Source organism: Chiroxiphia lanceolata, chromosome 6 (assembly GCF_009829145.1).
Source record: "Chiroxiphia lanceolata isolate bChiLan1 chromosome 6, bChiLan1.pri, whole genome shotgun sequence".
Classification (NCBI taxonomy): Eukaryota; Metazoa; Chordata; class Aves; order Passeriformes; family Pipridae; genus Chiroxiphia; species Chiroxiphia lanceolata.
This window is the reverse complement of record NC_045642.1, coordinates 49,049,316-49,076,044: the sequence shown is the minus strand read 5'-3', so window position 1 is coordinate 49,076,044 and position 26,729 is coordinate 49,049,316. Positions and strand designations below refer to the sequence as shown.

General features: G+C 40.9%; 1 protein-coding gene across 2 annotated transcripts; it reads left to right on the top strand.

Moving 5' to 3' along the window:
- The first annotated feature begins 526 nt into the window (after positions 1–526).
- Positions 527–26,729, top strand: LGMN (legumain). Of its 2 annotated transcripts, XM_032691104.1 has the most exons (15): positions 540–611; positions 1,887–1,919; positions 6,504–6,685; positions 15,039–15,136; positions 15,945–16,026; positions 16,555–16,640; positions 19,137–19,212; positions 19,685–19,747; positions 20,626–20,692; positions 21,999–22,117; positions 22,766–22,855; positions 23,540–23,737; positions 24,043–24,213; positions 25,084–25,151; positions 25,955–26,729. In XM_032691104.1, exons 3-15 carry the CDS (start codon positions 6,548–6,550, stop codon positions 25,992–25,994), a joined length of 1,296 nt encoding a protein of 431 aa, XP_032546995.1. In that variant the 5' UTR covers positions 540–611; positions 1,887–1,919; positions 6,504–6,547; the 3' UTR covers positions 25,995–26,729. The 2 variants fall into 2 exon arrangements, with proteins under 2 accessions (XP_032546996.1, XP_032546995.1); XM_032691105.1 differs by lacking the exon at positions 1,887–1,919 and having other exon boundaries at positions 527–611; positions 25,955–26,721.

Here is a 26,729-nt window from a genome sequence, read left to right as displayed (position 1 = left end):
ATGGGTGCAGGTATCAGGACCGTGCCTGGGAGCAGGCTGCGGGGCAGGGCTGCAGTGAGCAGCCAGGACTCTGCCAGCCATCCCGGCTGAGACACACAAGGACCGCGTGGGGCCGTTCGTTTCCATCGTTTCATGGATTCCCTTTGGCACATTCCTCCGCCTTCCCGTTCTTGGCCTCCTGCCCCCATCCTACCCCGAAGGAACGGGACAACTCCAAAGCGAAGGTGCAGCCGGCGCTAACCCACTTCCATACCGTCGACAAACTTTCGCAAACGCCACGTCCCGGGATGCTCCTGGCATGCTCCCGCCGTGCTCCCGGGCCCCGCGAGACGAGCTGCCCAGAGACACCCGGGACCACGCCACCCGCCGCGCCGCCACGGAACTACAACTCCCAATGCGCTTTGCGCTCAGGCCCCGCGGCCCTCTAAGGGCGGGGGCGGGGCGGGCTTGCTGGGGCTCGTAGTGTGGTCGGGCGGGTGCCCGGCCCCGCCTCCGCACTTTCGCGATTGGCCGTGGCCTGGCTCCGCCCCCCGGGGGCCGCGGTGGTCTGGCCCCGCACGGCGGTGCCCGCAATCACAGCGGCCGCGGCGGTGACTGCTCGGCACGGCGCGGTGAGGGCACGGCGGGGCCGCGCTGTCCGGGCGCTCCGGCACAGCCGCGCGGGGAGGGGGTGTACGCCTGAGCGAGGGGAGCCCTGAGCGAGGGCTGGTCCGCTCCGTTCCAGGGCGGCAGGGGCAGGGGTAGGGGCGAGCGGCTCCAGAGGAGCTGCCGAGGGCGCTGGTTTCCCTCTGCGGCTCTGAGCGCTGCCGAGCCCCCGCCGCTCCGCCCGGCGCCCCCTCACCTCGGCTGGCGGGGGCTTTTCGGGACCCCACCGTGGGTGGGCGCTGAGGTTTTGACGGGGCGGTGCTCGATGGTTCTGCCGAGCCCCCCCGCCCCGCCGCCCCTCGGGCGCTGGCACAGGGGTCAGGGTCGGTCCGGCCGCCCCGCCCGTACCTCGTGGGCGCGGCCGCAGCCGCCGGGCGGCTCGTCGGTGCTGCCCGTGGTCAGAGGGGTTTGGACACAGTTGTCCTCCCCTGTCACGGGCCCGCCTGGCCCGGCAGCTGTATTTGATCCCTTCCTGCTGGAAGCGAGAGGAGTCAGAGCGTCTCCTTCCCGAGGGTCATTGCCCAGCGCTGGCAGAGGAGGGAGGAGGGAGATCGGGGGGATGCAGTGACAGCAGCTGGGTTTTAGTCCTTGGTAATACATATTTAACAGGGGAAAAGGATGGAGTAACAATTTACGGGGTTACTGCGAAGGGCTGGTGATGCCTGAGAAGTGCTGCGCTGTGGCTGGTTATTTACAGCTGGTGGACGGCCTTACCTTGCTCGGAGGTAGTACATCACTAGTTCCAAGTTGTGATGGGAACGGCACCGTGTTGGCTGTCTGAATTTGGGGGTTAAATATTGTAGCAAAGACCAGAAACGCTAAGATAAACCATAGTAAAAGACATGTGGAGTGCAGGAATCTCGTGTAATCTCCACCAGGAATTTCTGTGTAATCACTTCTCCAGAGTTTCATTCTGTCCACGCTCCAAACATTTTCACGTTTGCTGAGCAGAAATGCTTACCCTTGTCTGACTCCGTCTCCCAAATCATGCAGTGTAACGAAGCTATTCGTGCAGTGCTTCCGTACCTGTTTTTTTGTACTATCAGAATGTGACGGCAGAGGCTTTGTAAATTTGTAGACAGATATGGAAGTAAATAGCAGAAGCAGTTTTACTGAAGTCTTCATATCTGCCAGATTTGAATCTGGGGGGTTTGAATTACATAGAGAAAAAAAATCCCCTAATCCAGGTGTATTAGAGTATCACCATTCTATAAATGATTTTGTTTTTTTTTTATCCCCAGGTAAATTGTGCTGTCTCTCAGCTGCTGAGAAAGGTAAATCTGCAAACAGTAGAATGAACTTCACTTATAATTATTTTTAAATGCATTTATTTTACATTAAAAACCATTCTGAGTTGACATAACTACAAATTCTTGGTTTTTTACAGTCAAAGTGACTGATACATCTTCAATAACTATAAAAATTATTTTACTACAAGTTCTGATCATATTAAGCCTATTCATAAAGTAGTTACTAGTAGACTTTGTAAAGAATATTTTGCAACACGGAAACCATGATCTCTGTCAAAATGTACCTTGTCAGAATTTACATCAATAAAGATTTTTTCTTTCTGCCATACAAGTGCAGAAAGAAAATCAGACTAATGTTGCAGAAGCCTAATCATGGGTTTAGGTGCTTCTGTTTATGTAGCAGCAGGCACAGCATGTAAGCAGAACATTGCTGACAGAGCTGTGGACACCAGTTTCCTGTGAGGAAGACTATTGTGAGCCACATATTTTGTGGAAATCAGCATCTAGGTATTACAGTGAGAGGCAATATGCAAGCACTATGTAGAAAAAGGAGTTGTGGCTGATTCTGGAACCTGAAAGGCTGGTGGTTATAAGAAGTGAGCTGAAAAAGAGAGATTTCCTGGAAAAGCTGGAATGATCATCTGATTAGCTTAAGGCTGTTATTTTTCAGCAAGATTACTGTTAGTTTACTTATTTCACATGAAAGGAAAATAGAGCTATGGTTTCTGTTTATATAGCTCTTGAAGGTAGTGCTTGAGCTATCTGGAGTTTAAGATACTGAAGTGTCAACATAATTTTAAACACTAGTGGAAAATACTTTTATCAACTCAAACTCAATACCCAGGTGGTATCCTGTTGTTTCTAAGAGTTTTGATCTTAGATAACTGTTTCCCAAAGGAAGGTTGGGAACTCAGTGAACAGGCAGTTGGCCAGAAGAACTGTTCTAGCAGCAGCCAGCCATTTTTGAACATCCCACTCTTATCAAGGCAGAGCTGTATGCCAGCTGTATGCCAGCTGTCTAGTGGGAAGTGGTCAAAGTACCACTGTCAGGAAAAACGGGTTTTAGGAGTGAATTGTTCTGGTAAGAGCCGCCCAGTTCTGGACATGCTTCTTCCACAGATTGTGCAAACTGCACAGCAGCCTGCCTGTGTGCGTATATGCTGTGGTTCTGCATGTTTAGGTCTGATGCTGAACCCACTGCGTCTGAGATGTGCCTTTTTCCTGACATGGTCTCAAAGCAAAGTTAATTAACTCTTCTGCCAGAAAAACTAGGCAGAGCTGATCAAATCTTCTCATATTTTGTGGGTCATCCAAAGCTCTAAGATATCTTTTAGTGAATTTTCAGTTTTTCCACAGAGTCTCCCTCTGTGCATGCATTTAGGATTGCATGTGACAGATCTGCAGAGTAAGGCTTTTTATGTACCTATGGTAAGCTGGTCAGCTGAGCTGCTTTCTCTTAGTGTGACTTGAAGACAAAGCATGTGATGGGGAACTTTCTCTTCTCAACTGTAGGTCAAGAACACTTCAACACAAACCAGAACACAGTCTTTTAGGTTGCCCACTTGCACTCAGAGGCTTTCTTTAAAATAAGTAAAAATATGGAGGGGGTTGTTTGTTTGTTGTTTAATAGGGCATTTTTGGTTGGGTTGGGTTGTGGTTTTTTAAGCAGTAGTTGGAAACAAGCAGTGAAGACCTCTTCCCACTACACGTGTTTAATGGTTAAGCCTATTTTAAGTGCTGCTTGGAGAACCTTGGGGAACTGAGTATTTATTAATCATGGTTTATTAGTACATTGTGGTATGTCAGGTCCCCCCCCCTTTTTTTCTGGTGTTAATTTGATTTAACTACCATATAGGAAAAGACAGATAAGTGAGATTATATGTCATTAATTCATACCAAAGAGGAAGTTCTTTTCTATTCTAAATAATCTATGACAAAATATACATGATTTACTAATACAGTGCAAATGTGTCTTGGTGTTTGGTTTTTATTTTTTCCCTGGGAGTTCTGCATCATTCACAACTTTTGTCTCTGTAAGAGACAAGAGGTAAGAAACGTGAGGGTCTATATCCACATACCACATGGGAGACTGTTGAATCATGGAGGGACTGCCTAATGGGCTTCATAGTTTAATCCTGCTTCTGATCTGGCCCTGGGGTTTTCTGTTGTGGGCCCATTTGCAGGCAGAATATGGGGCTGGTATGTGGTGCATGTGTGCCTGCACAGCACAGGCCCATGCAGAGGTACTGGCTGGGGTCCTGCGACCTCTGGGCCTCTGTTAGTGTAGTCAGGAGTGTGAACTCATCAGGAAATACAGTCCCATCAAACTGTCTCCAGTTCAGGAGCTGGCATTCTGTGGTGTGTTTGTTTTGAAGCCGCTCCAGTCTCCATTGTGGGGTGTATCAGTAACTGGCAGTGCAGTGACTGTTTCCATGTGACAGATGCTGCTGTCCTGGGACCTGCCTTGAAATCAGCCACCATGTTATATGGCCCAGTGAATAGCTGGCAGCAGCACACCTTCTGTTGATATGTCCTGGATTACAGTGAATGATACCTCAAAGAGCTAAGCATCATGTGGAAGGATCTCTAGCAATCATTTGAACTATTTATTTTCTCTCTCTCTCTTTTTTTTTTTTCTGTTCTATGTAAATATAATTAACATTATGATTGGAGAAAGGAAAAGTTTAATAAACACGGAAAAAGTTTCCTCTTATGGGACAGATACTGAGCTCTGAGGGATCTGGTTGCGTGAAATTCAGCTCTATATTCTACTAAGTCAAACTCAGTTAAGATTCCTCAGCAAATTGTCTAAAAAAATACCGATTTTCTTTTCTTGCCTAATGAAATTGAGCATTGGAAATTAATGGGCTCATTGGCCCATGGTGTGTTGTGGCGTTTACAAAAGTTTTATACAACTTGGTTAGACTTTTAGCTGGGCTGTAGGCAACAGAATAGGCATGTTTCACAGATAAGTTTAGTTCTGTTTTTTCTGTTCTGGAGTTTTTCTGTGTGGTAACAGCCCTTCCTGAAGGAGCTGATTTGCTAACATGATTCCATTACTTTGTTCTAGCTCCATTACAAAAGAATTAAAAAAAAAAGCCTCAACTTCCAAATATATAAAATATTTTTCATACGAGCCTGCAAGACTGAATCTTAGTGACCAGTGGATCCAGTCTTGGAAAAAGACCCATGCTACATGTTAGGTTAGCAGTCTTCACTGTACATGGCTGCTTTGGAGGTGAGGTGGCTGCTTCTCTCTTTCAGCCTCATTTGACTGGCTGCAGACACATAGTTTTGACTGGGGCTGACTTAGGTACTGTTTAGTTGGTTTAGTGGTAGTTTTGACATTTTGCCTTGTGACCATATTGTATGGCTTGGGGGTTTCCAACTTTTATTCCAGAGAAAACGTTGCTAAAGTAGGCTACTCTACCTTTTATTACAGCACCTATTCGATAAAGAGCAGCCATGATTAATTTACAGGATCTCTTTCTTGTAAGTAGGCCAGTGTAAAATCCCAGGTGTCAGTGCATGAGGAAATATGTAATCTTTTTGCATGTGCCAAGAGCATGCAGTTCTTCAGGGCAGTTTGTTTTATGAGTTACCCATTGAATGCAGCAGACCTGATACTGTGACCACTATATATAAACTGCCAGTCTTCTCCTACCTCCCCCAACCCAAAGAGTAAACCTTTAAATGTGTGATTAGATATAGTCAGATTGTTTGCTTTTAGTGCAAATGCTTTTGCAGTGAGGACCCTACTTCTAGTCCTCTCAAGAAAGTAGAAAGAGCTATTTCTGCAAGGGCTCAAACCTCCCCTCTGGCTCTGCTTTTCTGAGTTTGTCATTCACAGGCTCAGACCCAATTCTCTCGCCTTGTGCAAACACTTAACCATTGTGCAAAAGAGGCGAAAATGCTACTCTTTCATGTGGTATGGTTCACGTTTGCCCTCCACTAGCATTACAGGTTGCACAAATTGCATGAGGCTCTCACAGCCTGCACTTCCCCCCAGCCCTAGCACTTAAGGCTGTATCTTGTGCAGAACAGTGGCATGACCCTTTCCACCCTCTCTGGCTTTGTGGGCACAGAGAGCTTTTGTGACACTCTGACCTTCCAACTCCCCAGCAGTTCTCCATGTCTATACATCCTTGTGCCTACATCACCCAGAATTTGACTCAGTAATAGTGGGCTAATTGCCAGTGAGTGGAAACCAGGGAACAACATAAGCAGAGACCAAGAGAATAGTGTTAATCTGAAAAAGATTTATCTGTGAAATACTTGATAGTGAGGCTTGCTCTGTATTTGGGCCTTATTCATTACCAGCTATTATAGAACAAAACAACCAGGGGCAGCTGAATGACTTGGTTGTCCTGGTCAGAATTGCTTTCAATCAGATTTGAAAGCTGACAGAAAACTATTGTAACTAGTAGCAGCTTGGTGCTAAAGGAAGATTTGACCAGAAATTGTGCTGCGGGTTAAATGGTCTGTAAAACAAACAAACAAAACCCCACAAGCAAGAAAACCTCCTAGTCATGATACCACTGATACTCGCTTTGCATTTGCTTATTGACTGATGTCCTCTCATCTACTTCTCTTCAAATTCTTCATTAGGAACCTAACTTTTCTCCCATTTGTGGCATAAATAAAGAAGAGAGATGATACTGAAAGCAGTTATGCTGCTGGGCTGTGCTCTGAGTATCAGCACATTCCCTATGGAAGAACCTGAAGATGGAGGGAAGCACTGGGTGGTGATTGTTGCCGGTTCGAATGGCTGGTACAACTATCGGCACCAGGTAAGCACTGCTGGTTCCACATGCTCGTGCTGTCTGTGCTCCAGAAAATGCCTGTTCCTAGAGTTGCAGGAAGATGATAGCTGCCTATCATCTAGACTAGTTCAGACCTTCTGTCATTAGGGCAAGTGCCTCTACTTCTAGACTCGCAGATGTGTGTGAAGTTTTCAGAACAAACGGCCACAAGATTCGCTCAGAGCCTGCTCTTAGTTCGTTGTTAACACCCCAAGAATTTCCTTCCACTGCTGCTTTTACAAAGTGAATTTTTTGTTTTTGCTTACAACTTTGTCTGGTCTTTTATCTCCTGGGAAAGCTGTCATTAGCAGGAGGAGCATACTTCTGCATCCTGGGAAACCTGTGTCTTTTAGGATAAATATTCCATTGGTAGGCTAGAGGATTTAACCCCAACTTGCAGGTATACAAATGATGTCTAGAGTTAAACCTCATTTTGAGACACATACTTTTTTTCCCTTTTTTTTTCTTTGAATTTGTTTTCCTCTTTTTCTTATATTATGAAGAGCTCTCTTTCTTCTCTCCAGTTAAAAAATCTCTGAAGGCTGCAAATGCACCGGATGTTTTGAGAGGTGGAGGACGTGTAGAAGAGGGTTCTTTTTAACCTAAATCAGCTTGCTGACTGTTCAACATCATTGCCTCAGAGCTGTGTTGTCACAACAAGGATATGGTGCTCCAGGGTGCAGGGATCAAAGTGAGTGGCAGAAAGAGGAGAAAAAAGGGAAAAGGAACTCCTGAGTTTGGCACTTCTGTGAAAGCCATTGTGGTCTGAGTGGAGGTGTCAGTATGGACAGGATTAAATCCAAGTGACTTAACTCTGATTAAGTTCAAGACTTAGCGGTCGGGAGACTTGGGTAGCATTTTCTCCTTGGGGAATTCTTGGACAATCCCTTAAACAGATTAACTTATGCTTACATGCAGTCTTTGCTTGAAACTTAGAACTACCTCTTACTTGCCTGGAGCGCGGGGTCAATTTAATTCTGAATTATATGTATTTTTATATTTGTAAATGTTAGAAAAATAATTTGCTAGACTGTTGTTGGTTAAGGTGAACTCAAATGGAGATTTTAACACTAGTGTGGAAAACCAGCATTTTAAAACCTGAACTGTGTTAAATGTACTGGCTACATCTGATTTGCTGAACACAGAAACTTTTCAAGTATTTATTAAATTCAGTGTAACTGCCTGTAAAATCTGAAGAGGCTTCATTCTTTTTATTTGTGTTGATTGAGGAGCAAATGAACCTTCTATGTGTTGGGCACCCTGGGTTCTGTGTATGTTTCTTCTCCCCCTCAGCTCATAATCAGTTTGTAACTTTCAGTGTAGTGATGAGCTTAAAACTGAATGAACCAGGCTGACAGTCTTGCTGAATCTGAAGAACTTGTTACTGGCAAGTGCTAGCTCAACACTTTGACAAGTAGGTTTTAGGGATTTTTCCAGCTCCTTACACTGTAGCTATCACCTGATAATCATAGTTGGAATATTACAGCCTTAATATAAACTATTCATAATTCAAATTAAATCTTAAAGAAGAGAGTTTTAAAATTGAAACTGGAAAACAATTATGAAAATACTAGTACTGTACTTGATCCCTGCTTGTCTTGGGGTGTCTAAATTTAATTACTGAGTTGTGCTCTGGTTGTTGCTATTGTTGTATAACCAGTCTAGCTGGCTCCATTCCACTCCAGGAGGAGTTAATACCACAACATTAATTCTTTACACAAAACTACATTTTTGAAGTTGTAGCTCATGAGAATTCTTTTTCTCAGTCGCCCAGGCACAGTTTTTAATCTCTCTGTCAGTGAGCCTTCAATGGCAAGTATATCTGCCAGTTATGAAGAACACAAGATCCATGTTTACATATTTCCATCTAACAGTAAGTGTTTTGAACGTGCCAGTTTCACAGAAGCACGTTAACTTCTGAGTGTGGTCATGTTTTGCACACAGTTACTAAGTAATTCCTTTTCAAGGCTAGAAAAATCAGAGCAGGATTTCTTTAAATACCTTAGTTTTGAAGATAGTGTCAACTAACAATGCAAAATATCTGCCATATCAGATTGTTCTGAATTTAAATACTAGAAATCTCTTTATTTTAAACTACCACTTGCTTTGGGTACAGTATTAACATTTGGAAAAACGAAAATTGGAACACATTCAATAATCCTATCAAAGTTATGCAATCAGCATCATAAAATAAGAATCTGTGTGAAGGGTCCTTCAGAATATGGCTGAACTCCTACTTGCTTGTCCTGGGCAAGATACTATGCCTCTAACTTGTCGTGAAAAGAATCAGTTCCCACAAGATGCAGCACATTAGCAATCTGTGCTGTTCTGCTTAGGGACATTTAGTGGCCAGTCTTGAGGGCCTGGTGGGAGTGAGCACCCATGGTGGGAGAGTGACATATGGTGAGACAAAGGCAGCAGTTAATCCTGGGAAATCCACTTGTGTGTGCCATGAAGTGTTATCCAGACAAGGGTGCCTTGGGTATCAGAAAATTGGAGAAATTTATTCCCAGCAAAACAAGCAGAACAATAGACTTTTAGCGGAGTTATACGTTGGAGGAGAGATACCACAGAAAGGAGAAGTTATAACAGATTTTTGGAAACGTGCAGAATGATCACTGTCTTTGCGTGTTAATGTTCTTCACCTTCCAATGGTGGGCAAAAGCACTGTAAGTAATTAAATTATTTGCTCAAGTCACTTGCAGTGGAACCAGGAATAGGACTTGATCTTTCACTTCTATACTTCATCCATCATGAAAGTAATTCCACACACAGAGGTACATGTTATTGTTCGGTATAATAGTACCTGTACTGTCAGGTACAGCAAAGCAGTGCTTCAGGATTGCTGGTTTGAGTAATTCTTTGCTTTCCAAGGGAGAAACTGTAGAAGAAAATATGTTGTAGTCTATTTGCTTTCCTCCTACCATCATCTTTCTTCCCTAGAACTTCTCTGATCTAGCCTGTGTACAAGTGGCTTTATAGATGTGAATGTTCCTGTAAGTAGTTGCTCAATCTGGCTTCTTTTATTTACCAGACTTGTTGCTATTCCAAACATTCAACTAAGCACTCATAATGTCCTTTTGTAATATGAGACCTCAGCAGACACATCTCTGGGTTTCAGTTGCTCCATTCAGCTGTTCAGGGTGCAGTTAGTACATGATGTTGCATGTTTGTATTACATTTATATTTTGTGAACTCCAGTTGTTTTGCATGCTGCCTGCACACAACACGGTCAAAACATACTCTGTTGCCTGCTGCAGTAGTTATGTGGTGGTAGTATATGTTTGTCTGACTAAACAACCAGAAAAGCAGAAGAAATACATGAAACCTTCAAAAATGTCTCATTTCATACATGAAAAATTTTGGGGAAAACAGTCGATCATTGTATGCTGCACAGACCACAGGAACAGTAAGTTTGTAAAGGCTTTGCAGACCCCGGAAACACTGAGTTTGCACCTGTAACCTCAAGGAATCTAAAACTCCATCTAAGACTGGTTATTTGGCTGTCAGTGGTCAGGATCCATTATCAGTGGTGCAAACCAAGTATGGACAAGATAAGGATAAAACCACTGTTTGCGCTTAAATATCAGTGAGATTCACACCTTGCAGGCAGTTGTTTCTGGGACTGTTTCCTAGTCAGGATGATCTAAACTTGTCTTACGCTTTTACCTCATCTAGTTCCTAAAATAAATTTTAAGTGGTCTGAATAGTATAGAGCCCAATGTGATAGGCTTACTGTCATTGCGAAGCTAGCATATGTATTGTTTTATGCTTGTGGCTTCTCAGTTCTTTGGTGTTTTTATCCTTATCTTGGTGGTTTTGATTAGAGTTGCTTGGACTGTGGAAGGAGTATTGATGTGCTCCTCTCTGCTCCTCAGCAGTTACTCTGACTTCTCTGTAGCAGCTTTTTGATTACCAGACTTCTGTTACCAGGCTGCTATTCAAGAGTACTCCCCTCCCATTCCTTGGGAAAGTGTCTGAGCTCTCTACTTCACATAGAGCTGGATAAAATACCTCTGGAAAGCTTAGTGGCATACGTGAACATATACAGCACTAAATGCTTCTGATAGGTTTAGAGGATGAGTCAACAAAGTAGTTTACATTAAGAGAAATAGTCTGCCTGTCCTGGGAGATGATCATACCAGCGAACTGAAATCTAAAGCTTGCTTCACATCAGAAAGAGATGGACCAGTACTTTCTGGCTACTCCAAAACACATAGTCCATGGAAAAGCCTTATGTGAAACAGAGTCTTACAAAAGATGGAGGACATATTCAAGGAGAAAAATGCCAGGTGGAAAAAAATCTGGTAAAATTTAAAATAAAAGAAAAATTTGAATTTGCGTACGTGGGTTTGTTTTCAGTTCTTGTTTTTGGTTTTATATTTACTGAGCTTTGTAAGTCAGGGACTTTATTTATTCAGGTTTCTAGTCACTACCAGCCAGGGACTTTATTTATTCAGGTTTCTAGTCACTACCAGCCAGAGCAGTATGTTATTCCGGGACTTAAATTCTCCAGTCCTGCAAGTAACAGACACTAAGTAACAGACACTCTTGGCCGTTTGGCTTCAATTAACATTTCCTCACTGTGCTTAGAAAATTGAAACTGAACTTATAGGAAACCTTTCCTAAGTTCTTGATAGCTTTTGGCAGATTCACTGATGTGTGTTTAAGCAAAGGAATGAGACGTGACTGGCATTTCAGACATATTCTTCTACCATGCTTATATATTAGAGTTCATTCTTTTTTAGGCTGTGATGTTTCAGTGTACCTGTAGTGGGAATAGTACCACTTTGCAGTGAAGCTTACAGTTCATTGCACATGCTTTTCAGCCATGAAACTTGCAGTCATAAAACAAGAAGTGACCAATTTCACAGAAGTCCAAGCTTTTCCCTTTAGGAACTATTTATGCATGCTTGTGTCATAAACAACTTGATTTTTCTAAAACACTCACCCAAGCAGTCTACTTAAAAGCTGCATCATTCAAATGTGTTAATGGCACAATTTAAATGTGTATGACAGAGGAAAACAGGGGTGGGTGTGGGGTTTTTTTTTGTTCTTGGTTTTGTTTTTTTGGTGTGGTTTTGTTTGTTTGTTTTCTTTTAGAACTCCCCCAGATGTACATTTTGGGAAACAAAATGCCCATGCCAGGAAGATAGAGTAATTCACCCTCTGATCTCTGCTTTCAAAGTCTAGGAGTTAATTATTTAAGCAGATCTTCCATAGAAATTGGTGATGTAGCAACAGGTTTAGACTAACCAGGGGATGAAAGGTCTGAACCATACTGTTAACAGTGTCAATTTTGGAGCTTGCCTAAGGTCAGTTGTGCAGTAGGAGCTGTACAGCTATGCCTTCCCCTACTCTGTGCAGGGCAAATCAAATCATGGTCACAAAAGCATGATTTGCATTTAGTGACAATTAATTCAGTAAATATGTACAGCGTTCATTTCACCTACTAAACCAACAAGAATACTACCAACAAGAGATCTGGAACAACTGAACAGCTGTCTCTTTTAGAGTTGTTTGCAGGGAGATACTGTAGAAATATCTCTGAGAGAAACAGGCTCAAATAGCTGCATTTGAGAGGCAGTTACACATCAACAGGAAATACTCTAGATTCACATACGCCTCCCTGCTCTGCTAGCAGACTTTTGTATTCTGGTTTTATAGACATTTATGGGTTTACAAAGGGAACGAGGAGGAGCATGTGACCAATATCAAAGATGACAAATCAGGTCAGCTAATTCTGTGCAATAAACTCTAAATGTTTACTCAGAACTGTCCTACTTTAGCCGATGGAGTTTTAGCAGCAAAACATGTTTTTGCTGCTCTAGCCTTTTTTGGTGATATCTTTATGCTACTAGCAGGTACAGTTCCCTTAGCAAAAGCCTTAAAAGGCTGGGACAACCCTCAAACAAGCATAAATTAAGGTTGAGGGGAACTGATTACATTGATTTATCTCCCTTCACAGTAGGGAATTCAACCCATTTATTTTTACCTCTAACTTCTGCTTTACTGTTTACTAAGACAGGACATACTGAGCAAACAGTCAGTGAACCAGAAGGAAAGGGAGAAGAGACAAAAACCCCCTGACAATATGCATTTACAAAGCTTAACTAATTTTATGTACTCGGTATTAATTAAAAACACCTCTGATGTCCTTACTGTCCAGCCACTGTCTGTGGGAGCACAGAGACTTGCTGGTTGAATATGGTGATACCATATCACCATGGTATGCCTTAAGCATTTCTGTGTGTTGCCAGCCTATAACTGTTTCTGTCAGCATATAGAGATGTATTATATCTTGACAGTAAGAGGGGATCTGTGATCTACTCATCAGTCAGGGTAGAGAAGCCCTGATTAGTGTTTTCTTCTACTTCTGCTTGGTGTGCTTCTGAAAATCAAATACATGTTTAGTCAAACCTGCACTCTTCTGTTTCTTATTATATGCGATACCTTTATAACTCTGGTTAACCTCTACCTTTTGACTTGTTGAGGCAGCATCTGGTATAATAACATACAGGGAAGTGGAAAACTAAACAATGGAGATTGACTGGGATAGGTAGAAGAGTAGGTAGGCTGACTGTGTAGTAGGAAGTGGAACTGCCCTAGTAAGTACAGTTTAACATTCAGCGTTAGTCACCTGAGGGATTTTCCCGTGGGAGTCTTCATTAGCATTGAATGTGCCTCACCCTGCCCAGAATCTTGTACGACTATCTTCTCTTTTCAGTTTCAGCTTCAACTACACTTAGAAGACCATGGATTATAAATTTACAGGATTTTATAGTGTCCTTTCAGCTAAACTAGTGCTCCTAAGTCATCTGAACGCACATTAGTCCACTTAAACCACTTCAGTTTGGTTTCCACACTAGCAAATTAGATTAGTTCAACAGAAGTAAGCTTTAAAGCTTGCTTCTTGCCTGCATTTGTAATGTGCGTTTGCTAGATGAGATCTCTTCCATTAAACCTACCCAGCTTTTTCTAGCATGTGGTGAGCTGTAGTTTTCATGTTCAGGAATGATTTTTAATGTCCCATTAGGTTATTCACAGACTGCAAGGTTAAAAGAAGAGAATCAATTGAGCTGGGCTTACTAAGAATTTAGCATTCTGATAGAGGTTTGTATTTACTGTAGTATCACTTTAATGCATATTGTTATTTCTGCATCACGGGAAGATGGTTCTGTAAATAAAATCTGCTTATTCATATCCTGTACAAATCGGGAAAAGAGCCTGAATAGAAATTCTGCAATTCTGTTTTCCACTGAAATCTGTTTTCTTGCCCTGAAGTTGTTACTCTGTAGAGTAAGCAATACATAATTAAAAAGAAATTTTTCTGTAACTGAAATTCTCACCTAGTAAATTAAAATTAAATAAATTCTTTGCAATGACGACATTGGTGAACTGTACTTGCTTAAGCCAACGACAGTCTTCAGTGCCTAGTCATGCAGGCTTGGTGCAGAACTAATTGAAATTGGTGGAAATCCAGCTCCTTTCTTCTGCTTGGCACATTTTAAATTTATCTGTCAGTGCACAAGGTTTTCATTTAGATTTTCTCACAGAACGCAGAACATGGCTGAGAACCTTTTGTTAACTTTTGTTATCTGTACCAAGTCTGAAGTAACTTCTGATTTCTGTTTAAGTGAGAAATCAAAATAGGTAATGAGATAGAGACTTTACTCATAGTCTCTATTATTAATGCAACTGTTCCTAATTAGAGAAAGATACTGAGTTTTGGTTTAGCCTCTAGCAACCCTCAGTCTCTTATATTGGAATGCAGTTTCTTTTGGACAAAAGCCTGCTCTTAAGTCTGCAAAGCTGTTTTTCTTCTGGTCTCAAAGGTGTCCTGGTTTCAGCCAAGGTCAGGGTTAATTTTTTGCAGTAGCCATGAGGGGGTGGAGCCTGGAGCTGTGTGGGCGTGGCCAAGACCCTAATTGTATTCAAGACCATCTCAGGTCGTTGTTGGGTGGGAAAGGGGCTCTCTTTCACTTCCAAGGGAAGGATATTCTTTTCTGGTCAGAAGAAAGTCTGACGTGGTGGGGAAGAGAAGGTCGATATTTGTTGCTGCTTTCCCTGTAAATCACTTCTTTGTCTTACACCTTTTCTTATTAATATTGTTGCTGTTACTGTTTCATTTCCTTATCTCATTGCTGTTTCCAGTAAATTGTTCTTATCTCAACCCTTTGAGATAATTTTTACCTTTTTTGCTTCCAACTGGAGGGGGAGGGAAAACAAGTGACAGTGTGGCTTTTTTAGTGGGACTGTTAAATTGGAGAATACCATTTCTAAACCATGACAAAGGTAGCATTTCTATTAAAGGTAGTAATGAAAATCTGCTTAATTTCAGGCAGATGTGTGCCATGCATACCAGATTGTACACCGAAATGGAATTCCAGATGAACAGATCGTTGTCATGATGTATGATGACATTGCTGATAATGAGGAGTAAGTGATGAATGCACACGAGTCACAAACTATATAGTTACTACAAACATGCTATAGTCACCAGTGTGTTTTGAGTTTGTAGGAGTTTTGTAAGAAAAGCCTTTGAAATGTGCTCATGAACTTCTCAAGTCTTAGTCCACAACTCAGCATCTGTTGTGGCACTGAGGACTTCAGAGCTTCATTGTTTCGAGAATAAGGGACCTTGACTCCCAGGTGTGACAGTGTCAGCAGATAAATAGCTGAAACCCACAAACATAGGGAAGCTCTGTGTATGACTTGCAGGGCTTCTTTGAAAGGATATTACCAGATAAATTCCCAGCATGTACATTCAAGGCAGAAGGATACAGGTCCCGTTCTTGGTGACGGACTAGAGCATATAATTACTTTCTGTATGAAACAGTTCAGTTAAACAGCATCTAATTCTGAGACAACTTCTGCCAAAATCAGCAGACATCACATGCACAGCAGCACTGGGAGCACAGAGTTAAGGGGAATAAAGGCAAGATTGCAAGGAGAGAGATGATAGTATAAGAGACCACCCACCTACATCAAATTAATTGGCATGATCCATGGTGGGATGCTTGAATGTACTCTGAGGGTAAGGACACCTGAGACAAGTATATGTAACTGACTGAAGTGAAAAGGCCTTTATATTCTGAGATCATTTAATGACACATGGTGCAAGTTCTTATACTCTCTCTCAGATGATCTGGCCAGTGAGGATAGTTTAAGTGGTTTCTTAGTTGTTCCGTGGTCACTGTGTGGTGTGTGGTTAATTATTCATATTTATGTTCCATTTACCTTTCAGAAATCCAACAAAAGGCATTGTCATCAATAGACCTAATGGCTCAGATGTGTATGCTGGAGTGCCCAAGGACTATACAAAGGAGGTAGGAATGAAACCCCATTTCCCAGGGTGGGTTCAGCACTAGCCTGTGTTCTGTATAAATCCTTTCAGCCTGTATCTTACACTTCAAAATGCACATTGTATAAAGCCTCCAGCTCATTTACCTGCATGAGTTGGCATGGTGATGTTCATGAGATGAATATAAAGAACAGATGTTCTGAACTGAAGCAGTGGTCATAAAAGTGAACCTTTACACTGTTTCTGTGCTGACACATGAAATGAAGGAAGAAAGGTCTTGCATTCATAAATGTTGTCTCTCAATCTGAAGAACAGCTGTGTAAGACTAATTGTTTCATTAGAACAGTAATCCGGTCACTCAGTGATTTCATGATTCAGTAGCCAAGTGAGTCATCAGTGGCTAATGCATTAGATAATGATGGACTGAAAAGGATGGCCAGCTAAACTTGCCATCCATGCATGGATCCTGACTTTCAGGAAGCCATCTTTCTAAATGAAGATTTTGTTGTTGTTTTTATGATCAGATTTAACTTTAATCCTCTCAAATTCTTAGGATGTTACTCCAAAGAATTTTCTTGCTGTTCTCAGAGGAGATGCGGAAGCAATGAAGGGGGTAGGATCAGGAAAAGTATTGAAAAGGTAAGACAAGTTTAATTCAGAAAATAATTGCATGTGTAGTTGTACATTGACACTGATTTCGAGAAAAGAATAGAGTAAAATAGAGCAGTTTGGTAATCCAGCAAGATTATTGATGGCAGTTCCAGATAATTCATGTTAAAAATACAGCAGTTCTGGTTTCTTAAATTATCCATCACAAAGAAGCAATTGCTGATGATCTGACTGGTATGGAATCCAGTACAGGTTAAGGTATAACAACTCTAGAGGATAGTGTCAATTGTACTAAGGTATTCGTTATTAGACTATTGACATTCGTAAGAGTGGCTATTCAAAGAGAGTTTTATTAAGGTTTAGAGACCTCTAGAAAGGGTTTTCTGAGGCTTGGCTGAGTGTACGTGAACAGTTGTATTAATCACCTGAAGTGGTGAGACTTAACAGTCAGTGGCAGAGGGACAGAGAGAGCTTAAACAGCTCATCAGCTGAAAAAAATTTTGTGTCTAATCCCAGCCTTGGTCTTTGTGGCACAGGTACACACTGAGACTGAATATAGACCATAATTCCATTCCTAATGAAATGGAATTATGGTTTATATTTGATGCAAAAAAAAAGAATCTACATGATTGAAAAAGTAATATTAACAGCAATTAACCTTGTAAGTGATGTATTAAGCTTGTTATTTGTAAACCAAGTTACACAAATGATTGTGAGTTTGGCAATATTCTAATATACAAACAATGATTCAACAATAAGAGCAATATATTCGAGAGCCTAATTAGACGTCCTCTTAGAAGAATACCTGGTGTCAATTATTCATCTTGCCTCTACAGAGTTTGAGATGTGAAAGTATGATGCCTACCTATAAAGTGTGTTATATTTCTTATGGCTGGTAAAGAGTTATATTTTTCTATGTACAGTAATTGCTGTAAAACCTTTAAGATTTTGAATTCGACCATTTGGGAGGACTAACACAGTTAAAGAAAAATTGTGAAGTGTGTGTCTTCAATTGACAGTTTAATTTTAGAGACAAAGCAATGAAACAGAACAGAATAATCCCACCCTGACATTGAGGACAATAATAAAAAAGAAGGATAGTAGTCAAATAAGTGATTGCTCTCAATTGTTTAAACTTCATACTAAAAAGCTGAGGTAGAAAATCATACATGCAATGCATAGAGGCAAAAAGTAAATAAATTGCTGCACATTACTAGATTGTGCTCTTATAGTATCTGGAATGAGTCAAGAGGTGACTATAAAGCACTTTTTGTTTAGAAAAAACTACTGCAGAACACACCTCACCTGTGAAAGGTTGATGTTCCAGTTCAAGTAAGGGAGTAGCTATGCAGAGGGCCAAAGACTCTTATGTACTCAGGAAGACAACTTGAACCAACATATGAAAGTCCTAGTTATTTACATTTCACTTTGGTCGAATTTTTTGCACTTAGAGAGCTGGAGCTAGAAAAGTAACACCCAGCCCTTCGTTATTAGGCTTTGTTGTGTTAATTTTCAAGTGGCCTGACTTTTGCTATTGGGTGGGACAAGAATTCAATTATCCTCTGCCCAGAAGGTTTCCAGATGGACTTCCAGGTTGTCCCCATAACCAGCAGGTTATTGGCCAGGCAGAAGGCTGGACACTGTCCCCTTGAGCTGCTGCAGTTGCACCCCTTTGCTGGACCCTGGTACAGAGGAGTGGAGGATGGCCTGGGGACTCCTCCCAGTCTGTTCACACGTTTTATATTTAATTGTCCCTGAATACAGTTTAAAAGCAAAATCTCTTTGCAGATCTGGCTGTTAGGGGAAGACCTTACTATCACCCAAACATGATCCATTTGATTTAGAGTGCAGTAAGACTGTACAACAAACAGTACTGCACAGATGTGAGGGAACCAAAACCTGTGAGCATTCAGTGCTTGACTGACTGCAGGGCCACTTGGTGCAGGTGCCAGTCTGGCCTTAGGGGTGAGTGTGTACACACATCAGTTCTCCATGGAGTTGTAGGCTCTGTATGGGTAACTGTGGCCATACAGACCTCAAGAAGGTAGTAGTACATGGACATACTTAAGGATCTTAGCAAGGAAGTTTTTGATTTATCCCTGTGTTATGGGTGCCTTCATATAACTTAGTTATAAAAGCATTCATTTTTTACCAGACTGCTACAAATGCCCACAGTATAACAAATTCTTTACGTAGCCATTAAGAAACAATTGTATTTCCACTATACCCTACATACCAACCCCTACCTCACAATTAGTTTATGGTTTGAAATGTGAAGTGTAATTGCCATATTTCCCATGCTTGAGGGAATAGCCTATATCCCTTTTTTTTCATTCCTCATCTCCTCTCATAAGCACCCAAAGTAGTATGCTTGAGAGGAAAAAAATATTACCAAGATAAGGAGGTGCTTTAGCTCTATTATTTTCATATATTGACATGTCTTGGTGCTGAGAAGCATATGATAGTTGTAACGAAGATTAGGTTGGAGTAATTAAAAAGAATTTGTTTGCTATTTTTTTGTAACAGTGGTCCCAGGGATAATGTGTTTGTTTACTTCACTGACCATGGAGCTCCAGGACTTCTGGCTTTTCCTGATGACGATGTAAGCATTTTGGGGATAACATAAAGTCCATCCTTTTAGTGACATACTAAAATAATAATGAATTTAAAACATGAAAATATTTAATGCACTGCTGTATTAAGGGGAGAGGCATAAAAAGAGCAATATTCTTCTCATTACTGCATTTTGGATTTTTTCCAGTTAGAATCTGAAGCATTCAGTTGAAACTAAGTTATGTAATTTCATATCTCATTGGACTTTGGTAGTCCAAGCAGACTATTTCATGCAGGTATGACTTGGCTTTCTGGTGCACTGTACTTACCTTCTGGGACCATTACTTATCTTTTCCAGATTGGTAAATACTAGAATATTGTATTTCAGAAGGGCAAAGCACTGGATAAATTTGTTGGGAAAATAGAGTACGTATTCACAGCAGTTAGTATTTATTCGTATTAAGTGAATTGTGTGTCTGTTGAACGTACGTGGTTTTAAAACAAGCTTTCTTATTTTACAGCTTCACGTGAAGGACTTGAATAAGACCATTTGGTACATGTATCATCACAAGAAATACCGGAAGGTAAACAAGCATATCAGAAGTTGTGAAATAAAAAGAGCAGCTGGCGTGGAAGAGAGAGATAGGTCTTCATTTTGAGAGTAGTTGAAAGTAGGAGGAATCCGGTACATGCGGTGAAATTTGCATTAGGATTTTGCACTTAAAAGGATTGATCCGCTCCAGATTTTCTTTCTTTTCTGCAGCTTACTGTGTTTTTGCAGTTGATGCTGAGGTGTAATATACTGCCATTTGCTAATGCTGTATATTCTGAACTAGAAAAACAACATCTGTAACCACTGCACCTCCATAATCTGTACCTGACTCTTCCTGTGCTTTGTTCACTTCAGACTGTGCTGTTACTACAGGAAGTTTGTATATACCTCGTGTTTTTCTTACAGTTGCTAATATAGTTTGAGAGTATACCTCTTTTTGGAAAATTCTGTGCATTTATTTCATCACCTGTACTGTTAAGTAGAAAAATTAATATTTAGAACATTTTATTAGTGTTTTTTAAAGCAGCTCTTTGTGGTAATCTGTCTGCTATGGCTGGCTGTATTTAGGAGCACATAGACGGCCATCAGTTCCAGAAATACTGTATTCAATAATGATACATTTCTGTGTCTAAAGAGTGACTGTATATTTGATCTGTGCTTTTTACATTAGTCTGTATATCCCTGTGGATTCTATAGGGATTAATACCACCTTTTCATTATGATTCTTTCCCCTTCCCATGTAGTTCCCAAAAATGAAAAATTGTCTTTTGTTTTGTTCCCTTATGCATAGCATTTGTTTCAGGAATAGCAGTACAGGCCAACTAGCTACAGCTGAAAAGCACTGAAGGACTTTGCTCCATTTTCTCGTGGAATTTCTTAAGGTCTCTGATTTAGTTTTTTGTTTTGTAGATGGTGTTCTACATTGAAGCATGCGAGTCTGGATCTATGATGAATCATTTGGCTGACAATATCAATGGTGAGCAATCAGTTAACTTACCAGACTTAAATGTCACAACTTGTCACAGACTTAAACAGGTACTAGCTCTGTCAAGAATATGTTCAAGGCACTTTTATATAGTTTTTTAGCAGGGGAGCACAAGAATTTGAGAAAGTAATACTTTCCATTTACAGGAAGTTCTTTCAAAGAATTAACGGAATCTTATAAAAGACTAACATGGCTTTCAGTTTCTTGCAAATGAGAAGGTGACAAAGTATTTTTTTTCAGGAACCGTGTGGTTGCCCTTAACTGGTAACAATTAAGCTACAGACATTTCTCAACCTCAGCACTGCTAACAGGGGATGTGAAGTTCCTGCTCTCAGTTTCATTGAGTAGCGAAGGCACTTGTGAGGCACCATAGCCAGGCAATTTTGCTGCACATTTGCACAATAACCCAGGATGTGGAACTCAGATTTTTCAGAGTTTCTAAACTCTCTGCTGCAGAGCTGGAAGCTCAGCCTTGATTAGGAAGAGGAATCACAATCTTTTGAAATTCCTAGTCTGTGGGAGGGACACCAAGTAGTAGTTTTGGAGCTGTGATTCCAGGGAAGACCAACCACATACCTGTCCATGGCATCCTGGGTCCTTGGCCCTGGAATATGCTGCCTCGCACCTACCTAGACTTCTTGCAGCCCTGTCAAAGATTTACAGAAAGTTTCATGTTAATGATTGTTCAAGATAAATGCTCAGTAAATCAGCATTTTTCAAAGTTTGTTGTATCAGAAATTCCCAGTCTGAGGACTCTGGTTTTACAGCCAGCTCAGCCATAGACTTACCAAGGCAGGAAATTGACAATTTCTGTATTACAGTACCCAGCTGTCCCTGGCAGCTTTCAGTGGGGAGCTGCCAAGTTTAACTTGTTACTTAGTAAGCATTTTAAAAGGTGATAAGAGGAGCCTTTTACTACACAGACAAGGTTGTTTGAGACTTTTTTGGACTTTTGAGCTTTAAGCTGAGTAGGAACAACACTGTAGCTCCATAAAATCATGTGTAGCACTTTTTCATTTTGAAATGTGGACTTCAGTTTCTTCCTTCAGAAGTGCATTTTCTTCTTTAAACACTCCCAGACCACACATTTGGCAGCAAGGAAGAAACTGCTATAGCAGCACTGAGTCTGACTGAACAGAATTATTAACAGGCTTCCTTCCTGCTATTTAGAAGTAAATGATTGAAAACCAAAATACTTAGACAAATATAGCCCGTGCAGCTAAGTATTAAATCATGTGAGGGGAGAGGGGTTAAAAAAAAAGGAGGGAGAAAAAAACCCTTTGTATTTGTCTTACAGTTTATGCAACAACAGCTGCGAATCCTAAAGAGTCATCTTATGCATGTTACTATGATGATGAAAGGCAGACTTATCTTGGGGACTGGTACAGTGTGAATTGGATGGAAGATTCAGATATGGTAACTTAGATAAGTTTTTTTCATTTTTTAAATATAGCTCTATTACAGGATTTGTGGAAATACTGTGTTTTATGTAAAACTGAAATAAGCAAATTGAGCTGGTAGAAGTATTATCCACTAATCAGAACCATATATAATCTGTATTTGTTTGGGCCACTTAATTTATTTCTGAAACTAGCTTTGCTAAATATTGTCATCTTCTGTTATTTATAAGATAGAAACTTTCTAGTTCCACATTCTCATAATCTTTATTTGCTAATCTGATACCACATCTCCAAATGTGTTGAACAAATTGGGCAGTTCAGTAAGCTGTATGTTTGCTTCAGGGGTGCTTAAATACTGAATTGTGGCTAACTCATTTTTTAGCATAATGCAGAATAGTATTAATGAAACAAATCTGGGATTTATATGCTAGCCCACTCCCTTCTTGCCCATTTTCTGGGAGATTAGGACATCACTAAAAGCAATATGAGACTATGCTGTCAAATCTTCTTTTCAGTTTTTAGTTTTGTGTTTCAAAGGTTGTATAGCTCTCACCTTATACTTCCTTCTGCATACTGGCAGAAGGAAACCTTTTCAGGTTTCCTTGCATTTTTAGAATAGCTGAATTTTAAGTATCTATGACTTCATGGAAGTTTCTTCATGCAGGAGGATCTAAGAAGAGAAACACTCCACAAGCAGTTTCAGCTGGTGAAGAAACGCACCAACACCAGCCATGTGATGCAGTATGGAAACAGAGTATGTATTTGAGTGGGCTTCCTGGTCAGATATATCTTAGAGCCTTTCATGCCCTATATTTTTATACCTTAAAAAAACCAAACCCAAACAAAATCAACTGTAAACTGTCAGGGTTGATTTAAAAAATGAAGCTATTTGTCTTAGAAGACCACTAGCATTTAAGAGATGATGATCCCGATACTAAGGGAAATCAGCCTTGCATATGATTTAATCCAAGGAGTCAGGATACGAGTTGTCCTCCAAACTCTGCCAGCGATTTCACTTCAGTCAAGTATAAGAAGGGTATTTACCACTTCAAGGCATATTATGAATATTAATGAAATGTTAAAAAGTACAATGATCCCTCAAAGGGGAAGAGCTAAGAGGTGGTAAAAATGTTTCTAGCAGTCCCATTATTCAACAGATTAAATATCCATTAGAAAAGAAAAGATGTGAGGTTACTTAACCTGGCAGTCTTTTTCCCCACAGTGAGTTTTGCAAATAAAAATTCCCTGATTTTTGGCAGCCTTGACCTCATTGTATTAAAAAACCCAATGTGTGTACACACGCACTTACAACCCTATGATCTGCTTTATTTTCTCTAATAAAGCAAGTTTAGAGAGTTAGGTTTGCATGGCAAAGCAAAGGCAGACTACCTACTGGGGGTGATTGACAGTTTCCATCTGTTCACTTTTTCTCCTTCAGAGTATTTCCTCCATGAAAGTGATGCAGTTTCAGGGCATGGGGAAGAAAGCTGTGCCCATTTCTCTGCCACCTGTAGAACACTATGACCTGACGCCGAGTCCAGATGTGCCCTTTGCAATTATGAAACGGAAGCTGATGGCTACCAATGACATTGTTGAGGCTAGGAAGATTGCTGCAGAGATGAAAGCATATCTGGAGGTAAAATCAAGTAACTCCTGCAGAACAGAAGTCAGTGTTGGTGTTGTTAGTGCTTTCTTTATTTTGACAGAACACTAGAAGGACAGTGACTGATTTTAGATTCCAGGAGTATGACTTTTGGTCTCCCTACTTTTCACTTGTATCTTAAGAGGCAGGTCCAAAAGACTGCTAAAAAGAAAAGTCAAAATCAGGTTCCTTAAAGAGCCCAAAAGTTGAGGGGGGTTAAAGAAAGAGAAATTTCATTCAAAGTCTTCAAAGTAGATTTAGAAAAAGCATGTTTTAAGTTCTTGTTGGTTTATGTACAGGTGAAAGAATTTATCCAAGAATCCATGCGAAAGATAATCACCGTGGTAACAGGATCAACAGAAAAGGCCAACCAAATTCTGTCAGACAGATTGACCATCAGCAATTATGACTGTTACCAGTCAGCAGTGAACCACTTCAAAGCTCATTGCTTCAATTGGCACCTATCCGTGGTAAGTCAATCATTAGATATAACCTCATAAACATACCGAAAAACTAGCACAGTAGTCATAGGCACATCTCAAAATCATCTTTTATTAAAAAGCTAGCTTCAGGCAGTCATACAGCCTAGTTTTGGAGAAAGGGTAAGTATTGTTCTTGGAAGCAGGAAAACACTTCCACTACACTTGTAGGTAAGCAAAACATTACTAAAAACAAACCCAAAAATAATCCCTATTTTTTACTAATTAGTGCTGTTCTTTCTTCAACTCCCTCTCCAAAAATCCTAATATTAAATAAATCATGTTATAGTTCTGCTCAAAGCATCTCTACTGACAAAACAGAAACACAAGCACCAGCACTGTGAATTAATAATCTTGGTGCATTTAGATTTCTGTATTATGATTTTGTGTTGTGTAGTTCCTTGCAATAGCCTCCCTGCTATTTCCGTGGTCTTGCTGAATTCCTGAGAGCCACCTTTCAGCTAAGGGCTTTGATTACCATTTGCTCTTCCTGGGATCCCTGTTGAGGATCAAATCCTGGTGTTAGACAGGATTGTTAGACTGTTTAGACAAGAATAAGGGAGTCCGGTTGTCAGGCAAGATATCCTCTTTAGTGTTTTGTTTTATGGGATTTCAAGAATATCATGGGTAAGATGGCCTTGCTTAGGAGGCCATGTGCAGCACAGCTGAATTTATCTAATGAAGTTGAAAAAGCAAAGTGCACAGAACAGAAATCTGTCTAGCCCAGTACTAGGTCATCAAGACCATCAGTTGAACACCTTGAATATTAGTAGCATCTCTAAATTACTTCCACAGTTTAGTTTGGGTAAACAATACCTGCTCTTCCTCACTGAAATGATTAACAATGTTTGTTTATTTCAGTATGAGTATGCACTGAGACAGCTTTATGCCTTGGTCAACCTTTGTGAAGGAGGATACCCCATTGACAGGTAATGAACTTCTCCCAGGTACACAATGTAGTTTTATCTGTGGTTAAAAAAGCAGAAGCTAATAGGCAGATGAAACCTAATCCTGCAGCCTTTTCACTTGTTCTACTCTGTTGACCATTTTGTCGGTAAAGTTCCCACTCTAAAGTTAAAAATGTTTACTTTGGAAAACATATCATTATTAGTCCCCTCCCACTCATAATGATCCATGTCCCATGTAACCCTTTAATTTCCTTGTTGAGCCTCAGGGGAAATTACAGGCAGTCACAGAATCCCACTGTACCGCACAACATATGATGGCATGACTGCTGCACGATTGTTGCCCTGTAACTCCTATATGACCTGAAGAAAGCCTGGGAACTGCTGTATTTTCTGTGCTGCCCCCTCAGCTGGTGGCTCAGAACACCACAGCACTGCTGGGTTCTGGTGACAAAAGGGAACATGGTGCTAGGCCCCTCACTGTGAGAATGTGGTAGGAAAGCAGGGAAGTAATGGGCCAGACTGACCCTTGTGGTGGTGTGGTAGGGCCAAGAGGAGCATGGTGTTGAAATTATGTCTTGGGAGTTTGTGGTAGAGAGTGGGATCCTAGCTTGTGAGTCATGCAAGAGGAAGAAAAGGGAGAGAGGAAGGCAGAAGGGTGAGAAATGTAAGAGTGTCCTGGTGGTTCAGACAGCATGCACATGCAACCCATAAGATGAAGTTGTGCTGCCCCCACTCCTGGTGGCAGCCTGCTGCAGTCAGTTTGGGAAACAGTTTGAGAGCAGAGCACCTGAAAAATTACTCATCATTATTGTTTTCTGTTGCAGAATATGCCTGGCCATGAATCAAGTGTGCCTTGGGTATTGATGAAAACAACAGTCTCTAATACAATCCTTACTACAAGTGATAGCCTTTCATAACTGTAATAATCCAGACTTTTACATGCATGCAACCTGAAGAGGGTCAACCAATGTACTGGAACTGCTGGGAGCTGAGGCACCTGACCACGAGCAGTGCAGCACTTGCCATGCTCTGCTCTGCATCTCCACATGCTGACAGCCTGCTGCTTTGAGAGGGGCATCTTGGCAGACCTCCTGGAGCTTTCAAGATGGAGAATTTGTTTCAAAGCACAGTGCTCTTAAGAATCTCTTAATGAACATTACAAGCCACCTATGTGATTGCTAAATCCATGCTAAATTTAAACATTGAGTCATTAATTCTGGAATTCTGTTTATACTATTGCTAACTATTAGCTTTTTAAACAAAGTCAATGAATTCCGTTACAGTGACTAATTTGCAGATTGGTTAAAGAGTGAAGAAACCAAAGCTTGTTCTTTAAGCTTTAACTCCTTAACAGTTTAAAGAAATTAGTTGCGTTAGAGAAGTATTTTATGTGAAGAGCACAGTTAAACTGTGAACAGTAAAAATCTTTCTGGGTAGAAAGCACTGTTTCCCAAAGAAAAAAAATATCTAATGCTGTAAACTTAGCACCAGTATTCTGTAATTAATTGTATATTCACACAAACCTGTGGAAAGTCATAGAGTACAGGAATTGCCTGTGAATAAAAATAAAGTTGACAGATTCATCCACCTACAGGGCAA

Coding starts and splice junctions, on each gene's coding strand:
- LGMN (XM_032691104.1), top strand. CDS start 6,548: ATGATACTGAAAGCAGTTATGCTGCTGGGCTGTGCTCTGAGTATCAGC. Junction 19,748..20,625: donor ATCACAAGAAATACCGGAAG/GTAAACAAGCAT, acceptor TTTGTTTTGTAG/ATGGTGTTCTACATTGAAGC. Junction 20,693..21,998: donor TTTGGCTGACAATATCAATG/GTGAGCAATCAG, acceptor TTTGTCTTACAG/TTTATGCAACAACAGCTGCG.